This window comes from Anser anser (assembly GCF_964211835.1).
Source record: "Anser anser genome assembly, chromosome: 8".
NCBI classification, from domain to species: Eukaryota; Metazoa; Chordata; class Aves; order Anseriformes; family Anatidae; genus Anser; species Anser anser.
The window spans coordinates 353,904-375,941 of NC_139728.1; the positions used below are offsets into that span (position 1 = coordinate 353,904).

The 22,038-nt window shown below is 39.9% G+C and overlaps 1 protein-coding gene across 5 annotated transcripts in view; it reads right to left on the reverse strand.

The window, feature by feature from the left end:
- TGFBR3 (transforming growth factor beta receptor 3) overlaps nucleotides 1-22,038 on the reverse strand; it is a 124,645-nt gene that overhangs the window by 65,962 nt on the left and 36,645 nt on the right. For all 5 annotated transcript variants that reach the window (XM_083847453.1, XM_083847450.1, XM_083847454.1 and 2 more), the window contains one exon: nucleotides 6,613-6,797. In XM_083847453.1, coding sequence (XP_083703579.1) covers nucleotides 6,613-6,797 — 185 coding nt within the window. The remainder of the gene's footprint in view (nucleotides 1-6,612; nucleotides 6,798-22,038) is intronic.

Below are 22,038 nucleotides of genomic sequence, written 5' to 3' on the forward strand. Positions count from 1 at the left end.
CATAGAAGGAGATCAGGTTCGTCAAGCAGGACCTGCCTTTCAAAAACCCATGCTGACTGGGCCTGATCACCTGGTTGCCCTGTAAGTGCCGCGTGATGACACTCAAGATAATCTGCTCCATGAGCTTCCCTGGCACTGAGGTCAAAACTGGATTTTATGCAAGACTGGATTTTATGCAAGCACAGATGCTTCAAACTGCTAACGAAGAGGAAAGACAGGAAGAGAGTTGTGAGAGATCCTTAAATGAAGGCTGAGGTGGCTTTTTTGTTTTGTTTTGTTTTTTAAGAGACATGGCAATGCAGTGTCCATCAGTTAAGGCAATTAAGATACCAGTTTCACTAATCTATTAGTTGCATGGGAGTTGCAGCTTTCAGTAGGCATGGCACCCCCCTGAGAAAGGCACTGAAAAATTACAACTTGTGGGGAGCATACTGCAGTATTTTTAGGCTTTATGAGCTCTATCTTGGGCTTTACTTCTCAGTCAGCCAGCCCAGTTCCATGCTCACTGCCCTGCCCAAAACCTGCCTGGACCCCCTAACAGCACATTCCTGGCTCCTGCAACGTGCTGCTCTCCTCGTAACTCTCACCCCCTTTCTGGACAGCAGTATTGCCAGCTGCACCACTGCTCTCAAGCCATCTCACTATAGGTACTTCATGCCAAGCCTGGTTCAAAAACCCTGCATATACCAAACTCCAGCACATTCTTGGACTGCCACCTGCAAGTCTGCTGTCATAGCTAGCTATCCATTACCACGGCCAAGCAAAGGTCTTCAGAAAGTGGAGAGGCAAACTCAGCAAAATACCCTTGCAATGTTGAGATCCAGTCTGTACTTTGGCAGAGGCACAGTGCTTCATTTTTCTTTGAAAGTGTCTTCTAGAAAAGCAACTATTTTTTCTTCAAAACAAAGGTCTTTGGTCTACCAGAACTACCAAATGTGCTCAAGTGCAGCAGCACTGGCTTCCCACTGTCCCACAGCTGATGAGCAGAGGGCAGATGCAACAAGTTCTGGCAATGCAGTATCATACTAAAACAAGAGGCTTAGCAATGCATAGGATAATAGTCCACTTATTTTAATTTGGGAGAGGAAAGAATAATCAGATTAGCAAGTGGAGGTTGCCAGAAGGTTTTTAAGGCCATGCTGCAGGGTGCTTCAAAAATTCAAACCAAACTAGCCCATCTTTCTGGCCAATTTGAAAGCATCTGGTCAAGCTGACATCAAGAGCTCAGCACTAAAAAGCAAGAGTGGAAGAAGCAGCTGATCTTATTTTTACTGTATCTGAAATTATGAAGTCTTAGAGAACACTCCAAAGTGGACATTTGATTGCCACTTAATTGAAACCTATTTTTTAAAAAAGCACTTTTAGAAGAAGAAATAAACAAAGTGGAATAAAACAAATGACTAGGTAACAAAAACTTCACTAAATACAGCCGTCAAATAACAAACCTTGAATTCCCTTGCTGCCTGCTGTTGACAAGAACTCATGGCCTTGGTGCAACAGGTCTGTGTGTTTAAACTGCACTCAGAAAGTGATCCCTTTATCAAAGCTCTATCTCAAGGCTGTTCTCAGATCTCTGGATGCCTAAGCATGAAACAAATATTTTCCTTGATACAGCCACAGTATGGCTGCTGTGGTGTAATTTGAGTAATTTAAGGCATCTAGTTCTGAAAATTGTAAATAAAAATAGAAATCTAGAACCCAAAGGACAGAAAGAGTCACAAGGTAATCACAAGATATTAATTATGCAGAGAGAATAAAGAAAGTTAACAGGTACAACCAAGAGGAAGTGTGAAAAAGGGAGCAAGGTAACTGTCTCAACATTTGAAGTTAGGAGAATTAGCATGGAAATTGAAGTGCCCAAATAATGCCTGCAATGCTATTTCTCCAGAAACTTCTACTCTGGGAACACTTCCATTGTGCAGGCAATGGAATTCCACCTGGTTACGTATGTGCGTGCACCTTTCTGCAAGGTCGTCATCCCACAGAGAAGATGAAGAAATGAATTAATAATACCTACTGGGAAAGTAACAAAATGCCAAAGGCACACTTATTCTGACTCCACATGCATTATACAAAGTAAGTGTTGATGTAAGCCACTTGCTAGCATATCTGAAAGTATTTAAGACAGTTTAAAGCTTGGACACACAACTGTTAGGTAATTTCAGGTTCATACATTAGCACTTGTCCATAAAGTATGTAATAACTAGCATATGCAAATGTACAACTCAAAGCTAAAACTGATTTCTTAACAGTATGTTAAGAATAATTTTTGAAACAAGCTTCTGAAAATAGTTAAAACTAACACACTGGGAAATATAGCAAACGTAGAAAAAAATAGGCAAAATGAACCAGGATTTTACACTCATTGTCCAGACCTTCAGAGTCCTAAAATACAAAAACATTTTGACAGAGAAGAACTATCCTGAATTCAGGATGCATAGCAAAGGTCCGGATGTAGAAATATGTTATCAGGGGACTGTTTCAGTGTCTTTTCCTGTCCCAGTTTTACAACTCACAAGCTTGTCAGAAAATACTTAAATATCGGATTTAAATGATTTTGCCCATCATTTTATGGCTATAAGCAGGTCAGCTCAGGAATCTGAGGTTACTTCCCTAGTAAGTACCTGGCTATATAATTCGCCTGCTCTCTAGAAACTAACACACATTTTCATACCAAGTTTTCTCTCAAAGGAAGATAATCATGTTTTTTTTTTTTCCATGTAACACTGATTTAACAGCGAGAAGTCTGTGCAATTATTACAGCCTCAGCAGTGTTGCTCAAAATTATAAAAATAAAGATGAGTCCTTGCTTTTCCTGCCTTCATTTCACATAACACATGTTAAACATCTGTATCAGGCATAACATCTTAAAACTATTGAGGATGAGGATGTCAACGAAAACAATAGTGAATCCATTGCCAGGAATTCTGATTCCGTGTAGTCACATGTATTCAGTCCTAAGTATTCACATGAGATTAATTTTATATTCCTTTGCCCCCCCCTTTAACTATTTCAATTGTGGCTGCATGCCTGAAGCAGCTCAGGGAAACTCAAATGACATGTATCATAAAAGAATTCTTCATTATTTTAAGACTTGATAATATACCTAGTTAAGGAGTGACTTTCATCTCAAAATATTTTTTTTTTTTTTTTTTTAAGTTTTTCTATACACGTTTTTCTGGTGCAAATCACTAGAAATACAATTGTCTTCACAAACAACAATTCTTTCTCAGAACGAGCCGTTTCACGAGAAAGTAGTTTTTTCTAAAATCTGGGAAACTCAAGCAGTAAGGACACCCAAAGCCAAAGAGAAAGTCCCTGTAAATGTTCAGTAGTTCCTGGCTTTCAGCTAAGACCCAGATCAGTGCAGAACTGCACACATGCACTCACTTCCCCAGGAATATTTGATCAAACAAAACAAACAAAAAAGCTTGCATTCTTCATGCCAAGCTTAATAAAACCACTTGTGCCTATTACATGCACCCGTATTCTATTTCCTATGATAAAGCATGGCCAATATGAATTGCAATAAAAGACAGTTCTAAGAAATACTTCAAAAAGACTGGAATTTTGGGGGTCTTTCTTGAAGAAAATGTCTTGACAGTCTCAACAAACAAGATGTCATCCCAACAAAGATTAACAAAGTAAAATACAAATAAATGATTAAAACATTTCATGTGACCTTATATTTATGAGATTTCAGCCTTAACCTGAAAGTGATACATTACTGATTTAGTTTTTGCAAGGAAGTCAGAATACATTTCCAGTTTGGCTAAATTTTCCGTTTCCAGGGAAGAAAAAAGTACCCAAACCTTACTAAATTGTTACAAAAAAGTCTACAAGCATTACAGGAGGAACACATGCCTCTGCCATGACCTCCCTCAGCGTTAGCCACCCCTCCTATGTTTGAATTTGCAAATGCTTGTCTGTATATAGTACAGAAGTGCCAAGTATTAAATTAATGCATACATGTATGTTGCATATTCAAGAGAACTGGGATAACTGCATAAATATGTTTAATGCATGAGTCCTCTAACGAATTTGCTATGGGAAGTTTACACTCCTCTGAGCAAGTAAAGAATGTTTAATTCAGCAGCATCTACACAGGGTAGGTTAAAAACAAAAGAAAACCCAAACTCCTCTTCTGCCCCAAAGCAAGCCCTTGCTTAAGAGATTTTCAGACCTCGCATTCTATGTTATTAGAACTTCAACCAGCCTCTGAATTTATGAATTATTTTAAGCAGTTTCAATGTTGCAGATTCTAGCAAGATTTGTACTGTCAAACAAAAACACTATTTTTATGCTGGAGTGCATTGGCTATACTGTATGACATATCTCCACCTTTGCTATCAGCTTTGCAGGCAACAGGAAATACCTCAGCTGGTAAATCAAACTAATTTAACTTGAGGTGATGGGTACCTTCTACTTTAAGACAAAAGGACATTTGGAGTTGATTTGTACAATACTGGAAAGAGATAACATTTGCTCTGCTTTGTTTTCTGACTGATCCTATAAGTAAAAACTGATCTTTCCAAGTTGTTTGTTCTCTCTTGCTCTACACTGTTGCCAGCAAACCTTGCTCTAGCTTCCTGTTCATTTTCAGAGCAGGCATCTCCAAGGACTGTAACTGGAAAACTGCTGGGAGAAGGAAGCTAAGGGCTACAAATTGTGAAATACATTCTATGCCCTACACTTTAGTACACCACAGAAGTATGCAGAAAAGACAGTTGGGGCAAACTGCTTTCATAATGTAAGCATGTTAGATGAGGCACAAGCAGCATCTTTCTCCTAGACAGCAACTATTTTTATTCAAAGCCAAATATTTAAATCTTCTATCATTCTGTCAAGACAATTAGACAGCACTGGCACAGTCTGCAACCTCGTGCACGCGTGACTCTAGCTCACATTGTGCATGCATAACTGCAGTCAAACTACACTGTTACGCAAGTAGTGCTAAGAACATCAAAACAGGGCGAAATTTAGTTTTATGCAAATTTAAGCCCTGCATTTGATTCATTCTGGCTCCGTGGGAGGTACAAACTCCAGCTGTAGCCGGTTTCCCCCCAAGCTCAGGCACCCTTTGGTAACTAAGAAGTTACAAACTGATGCTACATCGTGTCCCTACAGGGAGGGCACTCTTCTGCCCATTTTTAACAGAACTTGTGATTACTTTGTGAGACCTACCCGTCAGACCAAATTTGTCTAAGACTTGCCAATGGATTTAAAAGTTCTTGGGTGATGAGAGAGTCTCTGACAAATACATCGCAGAACTACACAAGGCTTTTAGTTTCCATAGGAAACTATATTGAAAAAAAAAAGTTCTAACTACAATGGGTTTTACATGCCCAAAGATGTATATATATAACTATACTGTATATGTATATAACTATACCTACCTTTTTTTTTCACTGACAATCTTGTGCCTTGCAAACTCCAAGACAACAACAAAATCTCTGTTACTCATTCTCAGCCCCACAAAAAATAAGTGTAATTTTTCAGTTCAACTGTCATGGAATGAATAGAAGTAAATCTGATGTTTTTGATTAAGGGCAACCAATGAGATGCCTACTTAAAAAATAAATAAGATTTTCATCATACACTAGACATTTTAGTCAGTGTAAATAGTGAAAATGTATACAACAGCTGAAGTTCCATGGATGTATACAACAAACCCCACACGGCTATCAAAGTTAGTGAAAGCTTTGATTATGGCCAAGAGTATCTGCCTGAATTTAACACACTATAAAAGATTCCACTTAAAAGTTCTTCCAGCAAAAATTTAGCTCTTTTTCTAAGCTTCCATCTGCTGGATCATCATCTTTTTCTCTCATTACTAACTCTACTAATTTTGTACATAGACGTTGCTCTCACAGGAAGCAGTGCTCAGGATTTGTATGTATAATACTGTAAGAACACGAACTAAGAAACTCAGCTGTCATGGCATGCAATGTTTTCTTTTCACTTCGGCACTGTTTTGATGTGTTTTGAGAGTAAACAACAGTACTGCACAAGTTAACATCAAATATTTTCTTCTCATGCTGCTGCTTCCAGAGCAGCTGAAGTTCTTGACAGCCCCTCCAAGTGCAACGTACATAAATAAGTAACTGGACTGTACTTAAGAACTACCATAGTCAGCAACACTTGATTTCTGTTCAGCATTTCCCCCTCAGTGAAGCATTAAGGATGTATTACAGGGCTAAAAAAATCTGAACTTAAATATTTGTTTATAGTGGTCGTGGCAGGGATCCAAAGGTATTCATGTTAATTTACAACACATTTAGGTAAATGATCTAGCTTTGAAGACAGCCAATTCTGTAAAGGCCTCTTGTAGATCCAAATCTGTTTCTTATTTCCTTTGCCCACCCCACCAACTTTTTAAACCATACTTCGTGGTTGTGAAAGGTGATGGAGAGAATGACTGGGTATGGAAGTGGTTTAGTCTTATGACACGCAAAGCAAATGTGGACAGTATCCATACAAATTGTGCAGGCTTCTTTGCAGTCTTGCTGTTCACAACTCAAAAATAACTTTATTCAGCAAATAAACATGGAACAATCTCATTTTTAGACACACATAGCCAGGGATCTGTAAGAAAAGCAACTACCCCTTTACCTCTCTTTCATGGTGGCCAAGACCTTCCTCAGGATTTCTGAGATTGAGGACGTGCACCTCTTGCGGCAGGCCTGTTGTGCCTCGGCTTGCACAGCCAGATAAGACAGTAAAACTCTCCAGTAAGGCATGGACTGGGTGCGAATTATTAACGGGTGATAAGACGCACTCGCTCCTAGGCACAGGACCTGCAGAAGATTATACAGATGTGCATCATTTAGAGAAAGAAAGCAATACATATGTTACATCTCTCAAATAATAAAGTCCCTTTTGGTCACAGAACAAACAGGAACACAAACAAGCTTTATGTTCATTTTCCACATTACAAAAAAAAATATTTTAATTGTCCTTTTAAGTTCTTCTGTATATGCTAAATTGTTAATTCATTTCTCTCTTTGAAAGTCTAAATTTAAAGTACATACTCCAAAATGGAAGGTAGTCTTGTCTTTACCAGAGAGAAAATGAAGGATTAAAAAAGAAAAGAAGCCCAAAAATACCCAAAGGAGAGAAACAACAGTGAGGGTGGTAGGAGGAATTGTTTAGTCTTAGATGTAAATTATTTGTTTATGTCAAACATTGGTATCCCCAAACACTGAAAATTGCAACCACATATATAAAACAATGAAACATTAATCTGTAGTATAGAGTAATCACATCAGGAAGGATTTGGGCAAGTTGGATTTGTTGCTTTTGAAGCAGTGCTGATTTATAGTGAACATCGTTCAAATAAATTGGACAAAACAGTAGACATTTATCACATGATAAAATGGAATGTTTGTTTACTGAGTCTATTTTGTGCCTGACAGCAATTATCTACACTGATAACAGATATCTAGTCCAAAACAGAGTGTACACCCTTTCAAATAATCACCACAGCATGATGTAGTGCCATACTTTTATGTAGTATGTGAGACAGTGTGATGTGATATAGCTAGCTAGCACAAAAGCTGAAACATACGGAGCAGTTTACATTTGAACTATATCTCAGGAAACTAAAGCAAGACAAATGTTTATGAAAAGCAGCCCTGCTTTTCCAAAATGGCTCAAACCCACCCCTGACAGTAACAGATACGGTATGTTTTTGATTCAGAAGGTCACAAGAGAATGTCAATTGACTTAACCCCTAATTTGCACAAAAGTCAGTCAGATAAGAATTAGATGAACTGGTCAGTTCAAATGCTGTGACATATAAAGGAGGACCATAAAGCTGATTTCTGATTTCTCTGGCTAGCATACATCTGCAACTAAAGTAAAATGGTTTTGTTTGTTTGTTTCTAAATAAAAGTTCATAGTTAAAGAAAAATCCTCAAATGATCAAATAGCACAGCTCTTGCTGGTTTTGTGAAGTCTACATCCAGCTATCGTAGCACTAGAGATCATTTGACCTGGGTGTACATGTATGTTTAATTATATTAAGATTGACCTACACTTTGCTGGTTACAAATACAGTTCATTCAAGATACAGTTAGCAACTGGCCACTTAAAGTCAGAGAGCCCATCTTAAAACAGAATTTATGTAGAAAAAGCAAAGCCACTGAGAACAGTGATTTCCGCAGTGCCTTGGGTCATGCATGCCTTGTCCTGCAAAAGGAGACGTTCCTGAAACCCACCGGTGCATACTACATATCCTGCCAGCTCCTACAGAACAGGAGTGTTTGTCAAAGGCAGTGCTCCAGGCATAGATTGCACATGCCTGTGCTTGGGGTGCAGAAGATAAATTTCGTCCTCTGTACAAGGAGTAGCACTGACCAGCAGCTTCGGGGACTGCAGACTTTGTTTTAGTTGTTGTTTCTTTTTTTATCCTCTTCTTAAAAGCACATATATAAGATGAGAGCAGCCTAAGCAATGAATGTTGCCCTTTGTAACGCTTGATGAAACTATAGAATTAATAACAATAATTATCACCAGTAGAAAGGGCTCATTTTCCTGATTTGCAAATGCAGATCAGAGAACCTGCAGATCAATGAGCCCAACCACTGGTGTGCACGTCCTGTAGCAGAACGAGCTATTATACAATCAGCACAAAAAACATTTCTAAACATGTGCATGAATTGGGCTAGGGAATTGTTTTCTCTTGCAGACCAGAGCGGAGATGACATTTGTTAAGATGCCTTTCATACAGGATCAAAAAGTAAGGGAAATTGAACATTAAAACATTTACACACACATGTGAGTGAAAAAAAAAAAAAAAGAATACCAGGGTTTGGGGAGAGGAATGTACAGGGCAAGATAGCAGCCTCTATGTAAAGGACAGTTAGAAAGATAAGACAGTCTGGCACAGGAATAAAAAACTGTAAGACTTGGAACAAGATAGAAATGGAGCTGCTGACAAAGAATGTACACTTTTCTTAGCAAAGGTTGAAGAGAAAAAGCTAGTACCTCCCTTTTGGCAGATGGATTCCCTCCTGACTACCTGTTTCCATGCAGTTCACCTACCAATCCTTCCCTCCAGTGTTCAGCTGGTCTTTACTTGTACAAGTCTGCCACACTAGTGGAGACTGTGCGGATTTCTCCTCACTGCCTGCATGGACGCATGTACATCAAGACGGCAGTGAGCAGGAGGTACAGGTGTGAACTGACACAGCAACAGGCTTTCTGTAGCGACCTTCCTGCCCGGCACCTGAAGCTCACGTTCGGAAAGCCCTCTCTGCAAGGCAGACTGCTCTATTAGTGAAATGGAAACATTCACAGAGGGAGTAGAAGTTCACATCCTGGATAACCACGTGCAGCTGAGCTTATCTACACAATGAAGGGCAGGCGGAGGCATGCCCACGCTGCCTGAGCTCCGTCCAAGCTGGAGGAGGGCCAGACCTCCTGCAGAAGCTGTGTAACCACGCTGGCAGGGCGCCCGAGCGGCGGTACCAGCCCTGACAAGGCTCACTGCCGTAGGGCCCCGATGGCACCAGTGCAGCTCCACAACTTGTGCATGCAAGCTGGCTCCCAGCTGGCCAGCCTGGGGCACACCGCAGCATGTGACCAACCGTGCAGGTACGACAGCATTTCAAACTACCCATCACCACCACAGCCTGCCTCCAGCCCCCACATTAGCTCCTACCCTCGCGTGTTCTCCCTTCCACTCTGCCTCCTGAGCAACTACGCTCCAGATGTTGCCACTATGTACGTGCTTCAATGCTTTCTTTTGATTCCTTGAGATTTGTCAGCTCTGTGCACCACTTCCTTCAAATTGGAGTTGTTCTGAGCCGCGCAGTATAAGAAATCAACGTTTTTGGGCGGGAGACAGGAAGAAGGGGAGTTTTTTCTTCTGGCAGAGTTGTTTTCAGTCCAGACTCATTAGTGACCAAGAAAAAGTCCTTGAAATTTGAACCAGAGATCAGAATAACTACTGGAGGCTAGCTCCACTGTATTCAAACCACATCTGCTGTCAGATTACCCACATACAAAGATTTATGGTGGGGTAAGTACCAAAGAGGCTTACACTAGATGTTGCATTTCTGCAAAGTTTTGCAAAGGTGTTTGTGTAGTTATGTCCCAGGTCCACATTACGCTTCCTAAGAACTCAAGACTCATGAACGTTGTCTCATTAGCTTAGTGATATGGTTTAGTGGAGGACTTGTTAGTGTTAGGTCAGAGGTTGGACGAGGTGATCTTGGAGGTCTCTTCCACCCTAGATGATTCTGTGATTAAATGTGCTGGCAGTACCAAACAGTCATCATCTTCACATGCTGAAATTTGCATATTTGCTCAACCATCAGCCTGGGCAGTAGTGCCATGCTAAGCGTAATGTTTGCATGCCTGGAGCTAGTGCCAAGTGAAGGGAATCTGTATCACCAAGTCCACTGATGCTGGTCCGTACATGACGTAAGCCAGTTCCTTCTGCCACCTTCTCTCTATTTCTGCTTTATTTTAGTCTATTCTTACATGACACACACATCAGCACTGCCTGAGCTATTCACTCACTACTTGTTAACGTTTCTTTCCAGCGCTACCTACTACACCTACAGGACCTTTCCAGACAGCAGGGTGCCAATCCCAGGTACTCTCACTCCAGCAAGGTCTCCTTTCTCCAAATTAACTGCTCTCGCTCTTTTTGGCTCCTCTCAGACTCCTCCTGCTCACCTTCCTTCCCTCCCTGACACCTTCCTGTGACTGGAGAACTAGTTACTTCCTCTAGATAGTTGGAATCCTAGAGAGTGTGTATTTACAACTCTAAACAAAAGAAGAAAAAAAAAAACAGCCAGAAAGCCCTTTCTGTGACACTACTAATCTGATTGTTTATCACCTCCACTCTGCCTGCTTGTGTTTGAAAGCCAAGATGAAACCACAGCCTCATCCTCCCTGGGCTTCACCATCCTGCTGCTTCGCCATACACAAGCACCGAGATCAGCCTCTGCCAGCTGCTCACTGCAAGCCCACATCCTGTTCTTGCCAACTTCACCTGCACTGGTGACACTAACATTATGCCAAAACTCAAAATGATTGCTGCTTAAGAGCCAGTTTGTTCAGCTGATTCATCAAGATCACCCCTTCAGCTGCAGACACATACAGATACTCTCTTGCACCTCATCCCTACAGCTCACAGATTTGTAACCTCCAGTGTGTACATCCTAGTGTGGCTACAAGCCTTTGGAATTCAGTTCTTCCTCTACTGAGGATATAAATGCGTTCACACAGACATTATTTGGCTTTTGTTTAAATATCACTGCTTTGGACTAGATATTCATTCAATCCTGTTAGCAAATCCTGGCTCTTACTGCAATTAAAGATTAATTCTTTAACATCTGCAAAGCCTTTTGAAGAAGGTAAGCAGGTTAGGTAGTTTTATAAGAACCACTTAGTGCAAACGTGTTTTCTGATGGCAAATGTTTAGTGAATTTAGAATTTTAACTAACTGATCAGCATCGAATTATTTTTCCACTCCCAATTACTATGAATATTTAAAAGAAAATCTTCACATAGATCCAACTTTGTTTGATATGAACATCTGGAAGGTATTCAATACAATTTCAACATTCTTGTTTCCCATATCATCCATGCTACTAATGAGTAGCATGTGTTCTAACAAAGTAGCAGAAAAGGGAGTGAATACAATGGTGGAGTATACCGCAAGTAGCAGCCGAAGACCAGCTCAGAACTATGATGGATTTTATTCAGACAGTAAAGGCTAATATACTTTGTTATATTTCCATAGAGATTTCTAGTGTTGTCAGCTGAAAAGCGTGACCAGCTCCTGCAAATTGCACGAATCTGTGCTGTGGGTTCCACAGCACGTTAGCATGGTTTCCACACACCATGCAGGAAGATTCAAGCCACACCAACGGGATGTAACACTCCTTAGAAGGACAGATTTATCCTAATTGATTTTTAAATGAGGGAATGACACATACACAGTCATTATACATAAAGACAAAAATTCCAAATCCAGACTTGAGAAACACTAGGGATTTTCTGTGTTGTCAGGTACAAAGCAATATAAACTACAGCAGATCCTGCTAGAATTCATCATTTTGAACACTGTAGAGCAAGTCTTAGAGGAGGATAGCTATCAGAGCAGAGATTTCAGTATGCCCAAATGGCAGACTCACAAAAGTTGTTTTCGAGAAGGTTAATTTAAGGGCATTTTTTATATAAACTAGTGACAGTGAAAACTGGAACAAGGAAAGAAGCAGGATCCTCAAAGCTAGTTTTGAATAGCAAAAAAGGTTCTGAAAAGCAAGAGGAGAAAAAGTCACTTTCTCTTGAACTGAAGAGCTTAAGATTCATTGCAGAGCACCTAAGCAGACTTAGGTAATAACTTTGTCTTAAAACCTTCACCACTCATTTCTAAAAAATACAATTGCATGGGTGAAGAGCCACTATTCTACGTGGAATAATTTTTAACACCTACACAACCTTCTCATAAAGGATTTCTCACTGATGGAATAATTTATACCAAAAATGCTATAAACAAGGATTGAGGCAAACAAGAATTTACAAGTGAGAAGTTATGCCTGTCACTCAAAGAGAAAATATAAGACATTCTTACTTATCTTGTGTGGGTGGTTCTTTAACAACTACTGAATTCCTGCTCGTGTGCTCCTTCACAGAAGACTACCTGGGATGCCACATTCCTAGTGTTTCAAGGGCTATAGAGAACAATGGACTTCTTCCTCCAACTTTAACACCATAAGCAATTTTTACTACATATGACCATGAAAAAGCAGCTTCACACTCCTAAGCAAGCAGGACTTCAGTAAGGCATCCCTGCTCAGGATCAGTCATTCTGGCATTCAGTCTTAAGTCTTGAGGGATGGAAAAGGGAAGATGAGATGGTAGGAGACATCACAGCTACTTTGCGATGAGAGCAGCATGAAGGAAACTGCAGTGTTTCTTATCATGGAAGTAAAGAAGCATTTCCACCACCATCTAGGATCTGGACTGTCCAAGACTATTCCCGATTTTCCTCCTTGAATAACATGATCGCAGTAAGATACATGGGAGAGAAGCAAGATACTGAAAGGGCGATGCGTACACTGTACATTCCCACTGGCAGTAAGAAAATGAAAAGACTACTGTCCAAAGTGTTTTATATTTTATTTGTATAAATCCAGTGCTGATTTATTTTTGTCTTATGGACTATTTGGCTCTAGAGGGGAACAGAGAGCTATGGTTTTCTCATTCTATACAGCTTGTGGCAGCAGCTTTAACTCTGACAAAACCTAGCACATGTACTCAAATAGAAAAGCACCACCTACTCAAGAAGTGGTTTATTTCTCACGGGTGTCTAGAGCCCTCAGATTTAATCATTAGCCTTAGGAGGATCTCCTAGGTATCTTTGGGTATCATCAATACACAGCAGAAGACATCCAATTTCAGGACAAATCAGTCTAGGAAGCTACAGTCTGGGGATTTTGGTTACATACAAAATTACACCCAGGTAGATTAAAGAAAACTCACAAGCAGTTAAGCAGGAGGAAAGAGAAACAGGAAGGAGGTGATGAGGAACATGTAGAAGGAAATAAGGAGTGTAAACATAATCTTAATCTCCCATACACAACCCCAAATCTTCTCTTGAGAGTCCAAGATTACTGCGTTTCCATACCACTACAGGTTAAGGACTGAGGAACCACTAGAAAAATCCCATCGTTCACCCAAAAACGTTTCAGCAAAATTAGGACCATATATAGAATTTCAAAAACAATTCACTACTGGCAAGTTTAAGAATTGCAGCACTGATACCAATAAGAGTCCCACCTCGATAAGTGATATCTCTCTGATGATCTGTAGAATTACTGGTCATAGAGGTGGCACTGTTTCCCCTGTCTCATTTGCTAAATACCCTAATAAGGCCTAATAAGGCCAGCTGCCCAAAGAGTAAAAGTGAAAGGAACTGACATAAAAACTACACGAAGAGTTACTGTTTTCAGCATAGTGAGTGAAGGTGGAACAACAGCAAGAGGGTGATAATGCAACTTGGAAAAAAAAAAACACAAAGTGTAATATTAAGTTAGCAAATGTGCTCAAATATTTTAGATAACTAGGAATACAGGTTTATGTAGCTTGTAAATTTTAGCAGTATGTATTACTAAATTTATTAGGCAAGATGTATCTTTGCTTCCATTCATAATGCGTACCAATACCCACATTAATCTTGCATTCCCAAAGCAGAGGGGAACTCCAGTAAAGCTTCATTTATAAGACAAGGCTGTTATTTTTCTGTTTACTTAATACCAGAAAAAAATTACACTACCATTCCCTTAGTATGTCCCAACACTTACTTATATACGTATTTTAATAATGCTGCTGGGGATTAGGTCTTATAAGACTTTCTTCATGCAACTATAGACTGTTTTAAAATTAACAGGTATCTTCCTTCTTTAAGGCAACTCACATATACCACAAATTCTCTAGAAAAAGTATTTTAAAACTTCATAATCCCCACCTGATGAGAGCTTGATCAGTCACTGCATCATAAACACTGGCTGGTATCAAGGAATTTAGAGCAAGTTCTAAATTAACAGAAGGAAGAACAGACAACTTGTGAATTTCAACATAGGCAAAAACTGAAGTGAGTTAATGTTCACTGAATGTCCTTGAATGCATTTGAAGGCTTCAGCAGAAAGGGACAAAAAGAGAAAAAAAGCCCACGAAGGAAAAAAGTACACACAGAAAATCAGACAGGGGAATATGAAAAAACAAGATTGAGGCATTGTACTGAAAACAAAAAGCCAGTATAGCTGTTCTATACAAGGCTAGGTAAGTTCCCCTTCACACCCTTAGTTGTCAGGGAGTTCTTTTACTGCCGCATCTGGCTTCTTGTCAGGAAAAAAAAAAAAAAGTGTATTTTTGATGGTGGTACTACTTTTGACTGAATTACCGTAGGGGTAAATGGGAGAGGTTTAAAATTACAGGGGAAAGATTCACGGACAAATTGTGGCAATTTTGGAAAGAAAAAAAAAAAAAGAAAACAAAAACAACAAATGGGTTAGTAGGGGGTCTCAAAAACCTCATATTCCACATGTATTTATTTAAAATCAGTAAGCTATAAAACTTAAACTGAGAAGACAAAAAATATATCCCCAAGAAATATTCAATACATATGGCAACATTTGGTTGTAGATGAAGTTAAAAAGTACAAGCAATATTAAAAACATGTGCTCATACAAAAACACATCAGAGGTTTCCCATTCCAATGCTCAAAGCCCACTAATCTTCAGTAACTCCATTTCATGACACCACCCTTGTTCTTTCCCTCTTTCTCCAAGGGGAGAAAAAATGATATTCTGCAACTATGCAATAGCCTACATGCTTCAACACAATGCTCACTTCTAATGTAAAAGCTGCACACAACCAGAGCCTTGCTCTAGTGCTCTCAATCCACAATTATCATCCCAGAATTAATTCCCATTCCACTATCATCAACTGTGTTACAGATACATTCCACATACAGACCCAACTACTCTGCCATTTCAATATATCAACATATTAGATTACACTATCTGCAAAGCATCTTGATCTTTTATTTTCCTGCAGTCTTTCTAGACATTTCTGTTATGCATAGCAAAATCTATCTAGCGTCTTCTGCCTTCCCATTTTGAGTTATTCATATCCATAAATGACACCCCCCCCCCACCTTCTTTGCATTGCAGTTTTATTTGGAACAAACTCCTGCAGCTGCTTTTCCTTTTAACAATCTTTTATGCCTCCCTGGAGGATGCATTGCAAAATCTCCGTTCCCACTGCTCCTAGTCCCTGGTAAAAGCATGAGGCTCATGTGCTCTGTTGCAGCTGAGGTGACTGAACCTCACGTGTCACCTGCATGGATCTCACATTTTTCTCGAGGGGAAAAAAAAAAATCAAATTGTATCTTGAAAGCAGAAATGCTTTCTTTCACTTTCTTAAGAAAAAAAAAAAAAAGCATCTACCAAGATTTTGTCCTTATCTAGGACAATTTAAATTGGAAAACCTAACCATCAAATAAAACTCGACTTCTGTAGCAACATACTGCTACTTAAGAAAGTAGAATTATACCCAATCTACCAATTTTAAGAAGAATGTAGATAGCAGCCAAATTCATTCATGATAAAACTCACTGCAAATCCTCTGCAAGCAAGACAGGGTTAGTCAATGTCAATGTGTCAGTATCTTGTTCAACACATGGAACTCCAGGTGCCTTGTGTAGACACCTATTAAGCTAATTAAACAGAAAATGCAGAGACTGAAAAATCTGTTTAGTTTAACATCTGCTGAGCACAATTTTAAGACATTCCGATACATGAGGCATAATCTTAGAAAACAAACATCTGTACCTAGAAAACAAAGATGTCTTTCAAAGCAGATGTACTGCAACATACAAAGTATTGCTCTATCAAAGAGCTGCATTTTATGTGACCTCTGCTGCACCTCTTTCTGACCAAAAGCACTGTCAGAGCCCTAACTTCTTTTGAGATTTGCCACAAAATTCTGCTTACAGAAACTCTTCTCTAGTATTTTTCCATTTTTAAGGCATGCACACTCATGCATTCATGCTTTCCCTCTCTTTCATCCCTTCTCCCAAGTATTTGGGAAACACTCTACTAACATAAGAGCATCTTTTTAGTCTGTATAAACAGAACAGCATGAATGTGTTGACTTTCATTTAAATAAACCCTGAAAGTACATCTTCTGTTTTCCATGCCAAAGAATTGAAGACAAAGTAGTCCATCGCTGTTTCAGATAGGGTTGCTGAGTTTTTCATGTTATCCTGAAGTAGTAGAAAACAGACAAATTTCCAGCAATTGGTCTAAAATACAAATGTAGGCGATTCTCCTGCATAAACGGTAGGTCCTGTGAAGCACCTATCCTTTTCCCAACAGTAGCCAACATTAATCAGGGCTTCCCTCCAGACATGTCTGCATTTCATAAAACTCTGAATTCCATCTCAAAACTTTTATCAAGACTGTAAAAGATACTGAACCTAAAATGCAAGTAATCATTATGCCTCAACAGGCTGAACGGAAGAGCCAAATGTAGCATTCAGTTTTATCCCTGTTAATTGATCAAGCTGTCTCCAGAACCATGATGGTACAAAGAGGAAGAAATGAACAAACACAACCATTTCTAACATTCCTTGTTCATTTGTCCGAACAACATTTAAGCCTTTTGTTGTAAAAGTCTCTTTCCCCAGAGATAGCCCATAAATTGTCTCAGATTTATCCCTCTTTACTGTAGAAAGGATAGGAAGTTGCATGGAAACAATGAATGGAAGTGCACTTTTTATCAGGCAACGACAGGAAGCATTTGGCTTGGTTTACATTAGAGCTCCGTATTGGAGCCAAAAGGAAAGAAAAATAAAAACTAAATGCCTACTTAGAGCACAAACAGGTTTCAAAACCATTATATTTTTTAATTAATTAGTAATGAAACTCCTCAAACCATCCTACTCACAATACTGTTGTTATTGTATTCCTGAAAATGAGTAAATTGAAGATGACGGTGAAGGAAATTCCAGACTTCATAAAATCAGTTTCAGGAGCCAAAGAAAGATTTGTACTTACCTTCATGACCAGCCACACAGGAATTCATGCATCATCAAATACCATGCACAAACACACGTGTAAACCTAGATCAGACCTCAGCAGTCTGTGCTTATCCAAGAAAACAAGTCTTCTGAGTCTCTCTTTCTCAGCAAAATGTTACTTATTTAAATTGCAAATGTATACTTCAGTTCTTTTTATGCTCTTGGGTGCTCTTGAAAGTGCTGACACAAGTTCTAATGATTCTCAAACCAACACAGGAAGTGCAGAATTATGCAAGGAACTGATGACAAAAAACTCAAGCTACTACCACGGGCCGTGGTCTTGCTTTGATACTATCCCATGAAGAGGAACAGAGGAATTACCCTTTTGCAATGAACCAGTGACCTATGTAATTTGGTATCCCACCTCAAGCAGCATCAATAGGTATAGACAAAGGTACCAAAATAATATTAGTAAGATTATAGAAAACATTCACTAGATTGGAGGTGGAGGAAGGACTTCGGTTTAGGGGGTTGGGTTGGTTTTCTTCTTCTTTATGGTCAGATCAGAACGACTGAAAATACATATATATACACATACATTTGTGATGTGTGTGTGTGTAATAGCTTTTCCAAAAAAAAAAAAATTGTAGTCACTTATAGCAGCTCTATCTACAGCTCTCTCAAACTTCCTTGTCATTTGTTCTCTTTTCTATCCAACTCTTATTAATCCATTAAACTGTTCCTACACAGCCTGCTCAGCTTCACCGGCACTTGTCATTCACTTGTCATTCACCTACATAACAAAGGGCTCTTTCAATGAAACATCTTGCTTTTATCTCTGTCAGTTGCAGTATTGGCAGGTAACCTTGGTTTTCAGAGAGGAAACAATGAATTTTGGCTGTTTCAATGCATGCACATCTGGAGGGAGAGCGGTGGCTTCCTTTCAGACATCTTTTTGACAGCGATGCAGGCTATGAGACAGTATAGCTCCCAGCTCAACAGCAACTTGCATGCGATCTTCTTTCCTTTTAACTCTGCCACCACCCTGAGGACACATGGGAGGGAGACTTGCCATTCACATCTAGCCCATGTGAAGAAGAGGCAAGCAGTCGCCATTTCTAATCCTTGGCCAGTTCTGAAGCATCTCGACCCTATTTCCAACCACAGGCATTTAGCAAAAAGCTGCTGGAACTGCTTTTTCCCCTTCCTTGGTCTTTTCTGTCAGAAGTTCTCCTGTGCTGACATCTAGGTGCTCCAGGCAAGCAGGAAGCTTTTAGCCTTCCCCTCCCTGTTCTCAGTTGGCACTTGAGGAAGATAACTTTAAATTAAAAAATGGCATTCTGCTCAGTGCTGAACATCAGGAAGATCTGATGAACGCACCATGGGCTGTGGAGACAGAACGAGCACGACAGGCTTTGAAATGAGCAATTTGCTTCTAGCCAGGAAGGGACAAGCTGAGGCTGTCTTTCCTACCTCCTCAGGTGGACATAGGTTGAAAATACTTATTGATGGATGAGCCCCTTTGTTAGATGAAGAAACATTGCTCTTTCTCAGGCTTCCAGATGCAGCAGTTGGCAACACCTTGCCCCAGAGGCCCACTGCTGGTGTGGGGAAGACCTCTTCTTACATTATTCAGTCCCATCAAACACAGTGGACCTCAGAAACAGCAAAAACCAAAGGGAAAGAAACAGGATTGTGGAAAAAGGGCTCCACAACTTAAAGAGCACCAGCCCTTTTCTAATTAAAAAAAAAAAAAAAAATCATGAGTTCAGCCGAAGGCTGAATTCCTGTAACTGACCCTTTAAGGATGAGTTCAGTATCACTAAATGTCTCACTGCACAAACCTTGAAAACTGATTCATGTCAAGAGCCTAAGAAAAACAAATCCTCCCCTCCCCAAAACACTTAAAATTTAATTCTTCTATTGGGGAAAAAACAAAACAAAAAAGCACAAAAGCACAAGAAGTACTATACTCCTCTCCAGCTCTCACTCAGTTAACCAGCTCAGCTCAACCTCTGTGTTAGGATCAGCCAACAAAGCAGTTATGAAATATGCCCCGCTACACTTAGATTTGTGGATTTGATTTTATTTTCTGGTTTGTTTTTAATTAAGAAAGACTCTGTGCCTAAGCTTGTTCAAGACTCTGTGCATAAAGGAGAAGAGCATACAACGAGTCTTCCCCAGCGCTGAGAACACTTATAAGCCTTGCTCTGTCCTGAACTTGAGAATGGCGTCACCTTGGCAAGGGAACAGCATCCACACTCTCCTATTTAAATGCCAAAAAACTAAATACCAGCACACGTATCTCTGAGTTCCACAAGACGCTTCAGACAAGGTGGCTGGACCAAGCTTGTGCTGTTTTACACTGGTGGATGGCTCAAGCCACAGCTGAACCTCCAGTGAAGGCCATAAACATAACAGAGCAGTGGTCCTAGAGCTATTGTCCACAGGTCACTGATGGCTCAGAAGCTGCTAAGTGGTCTGTGCAGCTACATTTTCTTTGTGCCATTTTCAATTAAAGTTTGCTGGATAAGGTCAGTGGTAGTCCTTGCAAAATTCTGAGACTCAGTTTCTCCATATTCTAAAAACCTTTGAAACCATCCCCCGGGATATACACCCAGATATTGCTGCAAGAGACAAAAAACCTCACACTGAGTAGTGAAGTAAGCTTTTGTGTCATACCTTCTTTCAGGGATTTTTTCCCCAACAATATAACCTGAAATTTTTTTACTTCAGTATCTGATACCCTCACCCTTTTTTTCTAAACATACAAGGGTCACCAAAATACCATAAATGCAGGAAAAGCTTAGAACAAAGAAAATACATGCAGACACATTCTAGAGTATGGTGAGCAGCAAATCTAACTTAGGTTTTTGGAAGTATTTATCTTCTGTCAGGTTTTCCTCAAAAATCTCTCTCATTGACATTTTTGTTTAAAATAATTTTTAAAAATCCTTTGTTTCCCTAGTTCCAAGCTCCTTGGTAAAAGGCATGCATTATACTATAAATCATATACAAACCTAATTATCTTAAGTCAAATAATAAGCTTATATGTTGCCTGCAGAACTTTATTATCTGGATATGTTTATAAAGAACAGTATCAGATAACACCTTGGAGAACAAGAGGAAAAAGTTTTCTGAAGTGCACATGCTAGAACCTTTAAAACAGGATTTTAAATACTTATTACCAAAAATGAAATTCAATTTCCTGCTGTGAGACAAGGTCAGCTACAAAAAGATTTTAACCCTCAAGATAGGCCAATTATTGCAAAGACAAAAAAGCAAGGCCTGCTGAAACTTGCAGCTGCATTTTCTGTTTAAAACAGAAGCATCGTTAAAGCAGAGATACAAACTGTCTTAAAGTCACCACAGCAATAGTTCTTACCTATGCAATTTACTATTGCAAGCTAATCTTCAGCCATAATTTTTAACCATGTGAGCACCAGCATTGTTGGCTCACTGCAGCCACGATGGCTCACACAGATCAGCTGAAACACGAAAACAAAGTCAGCAAACAGCAAGGATTTGACTTAGTGTATTCAAAACCACACAGAACAGCAAACATAAGATGGCCTCTTAAAGGATGACCTTCCCGCAAATTTAGTGGTGAAAAACAGGGAATTTAGTGTTTGCAACACTACAATTATAATCTCCATCTTTCATATCTCCCCTCAATTTGTACTTGAGATTCAAAAATTCAATCTATTAGATTAGAATTGCCTTTGAGGTGAAAAAATTAGAAGACAGCCATCAGAATAAATGAAACTGTGTCTGCAGAAACTGCAATGTTTCTTCATGCCCAGGACATGGGAGCCCTTGCATGGGACCACACGGGCAGATGAGGGTAGAAGTGCAGCAGCTTAGCTGCGCACCAGGGTGAAGCCAGAGGCCAAGACAGCAGCTGGGCACTAGGAATGGGCGCACAGGTGTTATCTGAACCTTGCTGAGAAGCACAAGCTCGGTGCAGGACAGCTGGCTGGTGGGTGACAAATGCTGTGCTTGGCATCCGGATGTTGGTACAGGAGGAAGGCTCCATGCCTCACGTACGCAGGATGCTGCTTCATCTGCATGGGATTAGGAGGATGGTCTCAAATAAGCAAGTCTTTCACGGGAGGGCAAATCTGACAGATCTACACACACACAGATAGTTCTACAGACATAGGAATGAAAACCCACTGAAACTTAATGCTGCAGGTTTACCAGACAGGATGACTCATCCAACATCTCATCACAGCCAAAACCAGGGTGTCTCATTCCCTCCGTCTCTTTTCTTCCCACCAAGACTTCCCAGCTACCTTTCATGCCTGTTTTGATGCTCATCAGACCCACTCTCCCCAAGAGCTGATTCAACTCACTAATGTTACAGGAAACTAACCCAGCAATAAAGAGACTAAACAGGTTTTGGTCAGGCTTTAATGCACTTAGTGACAGGAAGGAAGGCCTGAAGAGCATCTAGGCTGGCTCCCACCAAGGGCAGCAGACTAGTCTGCAAC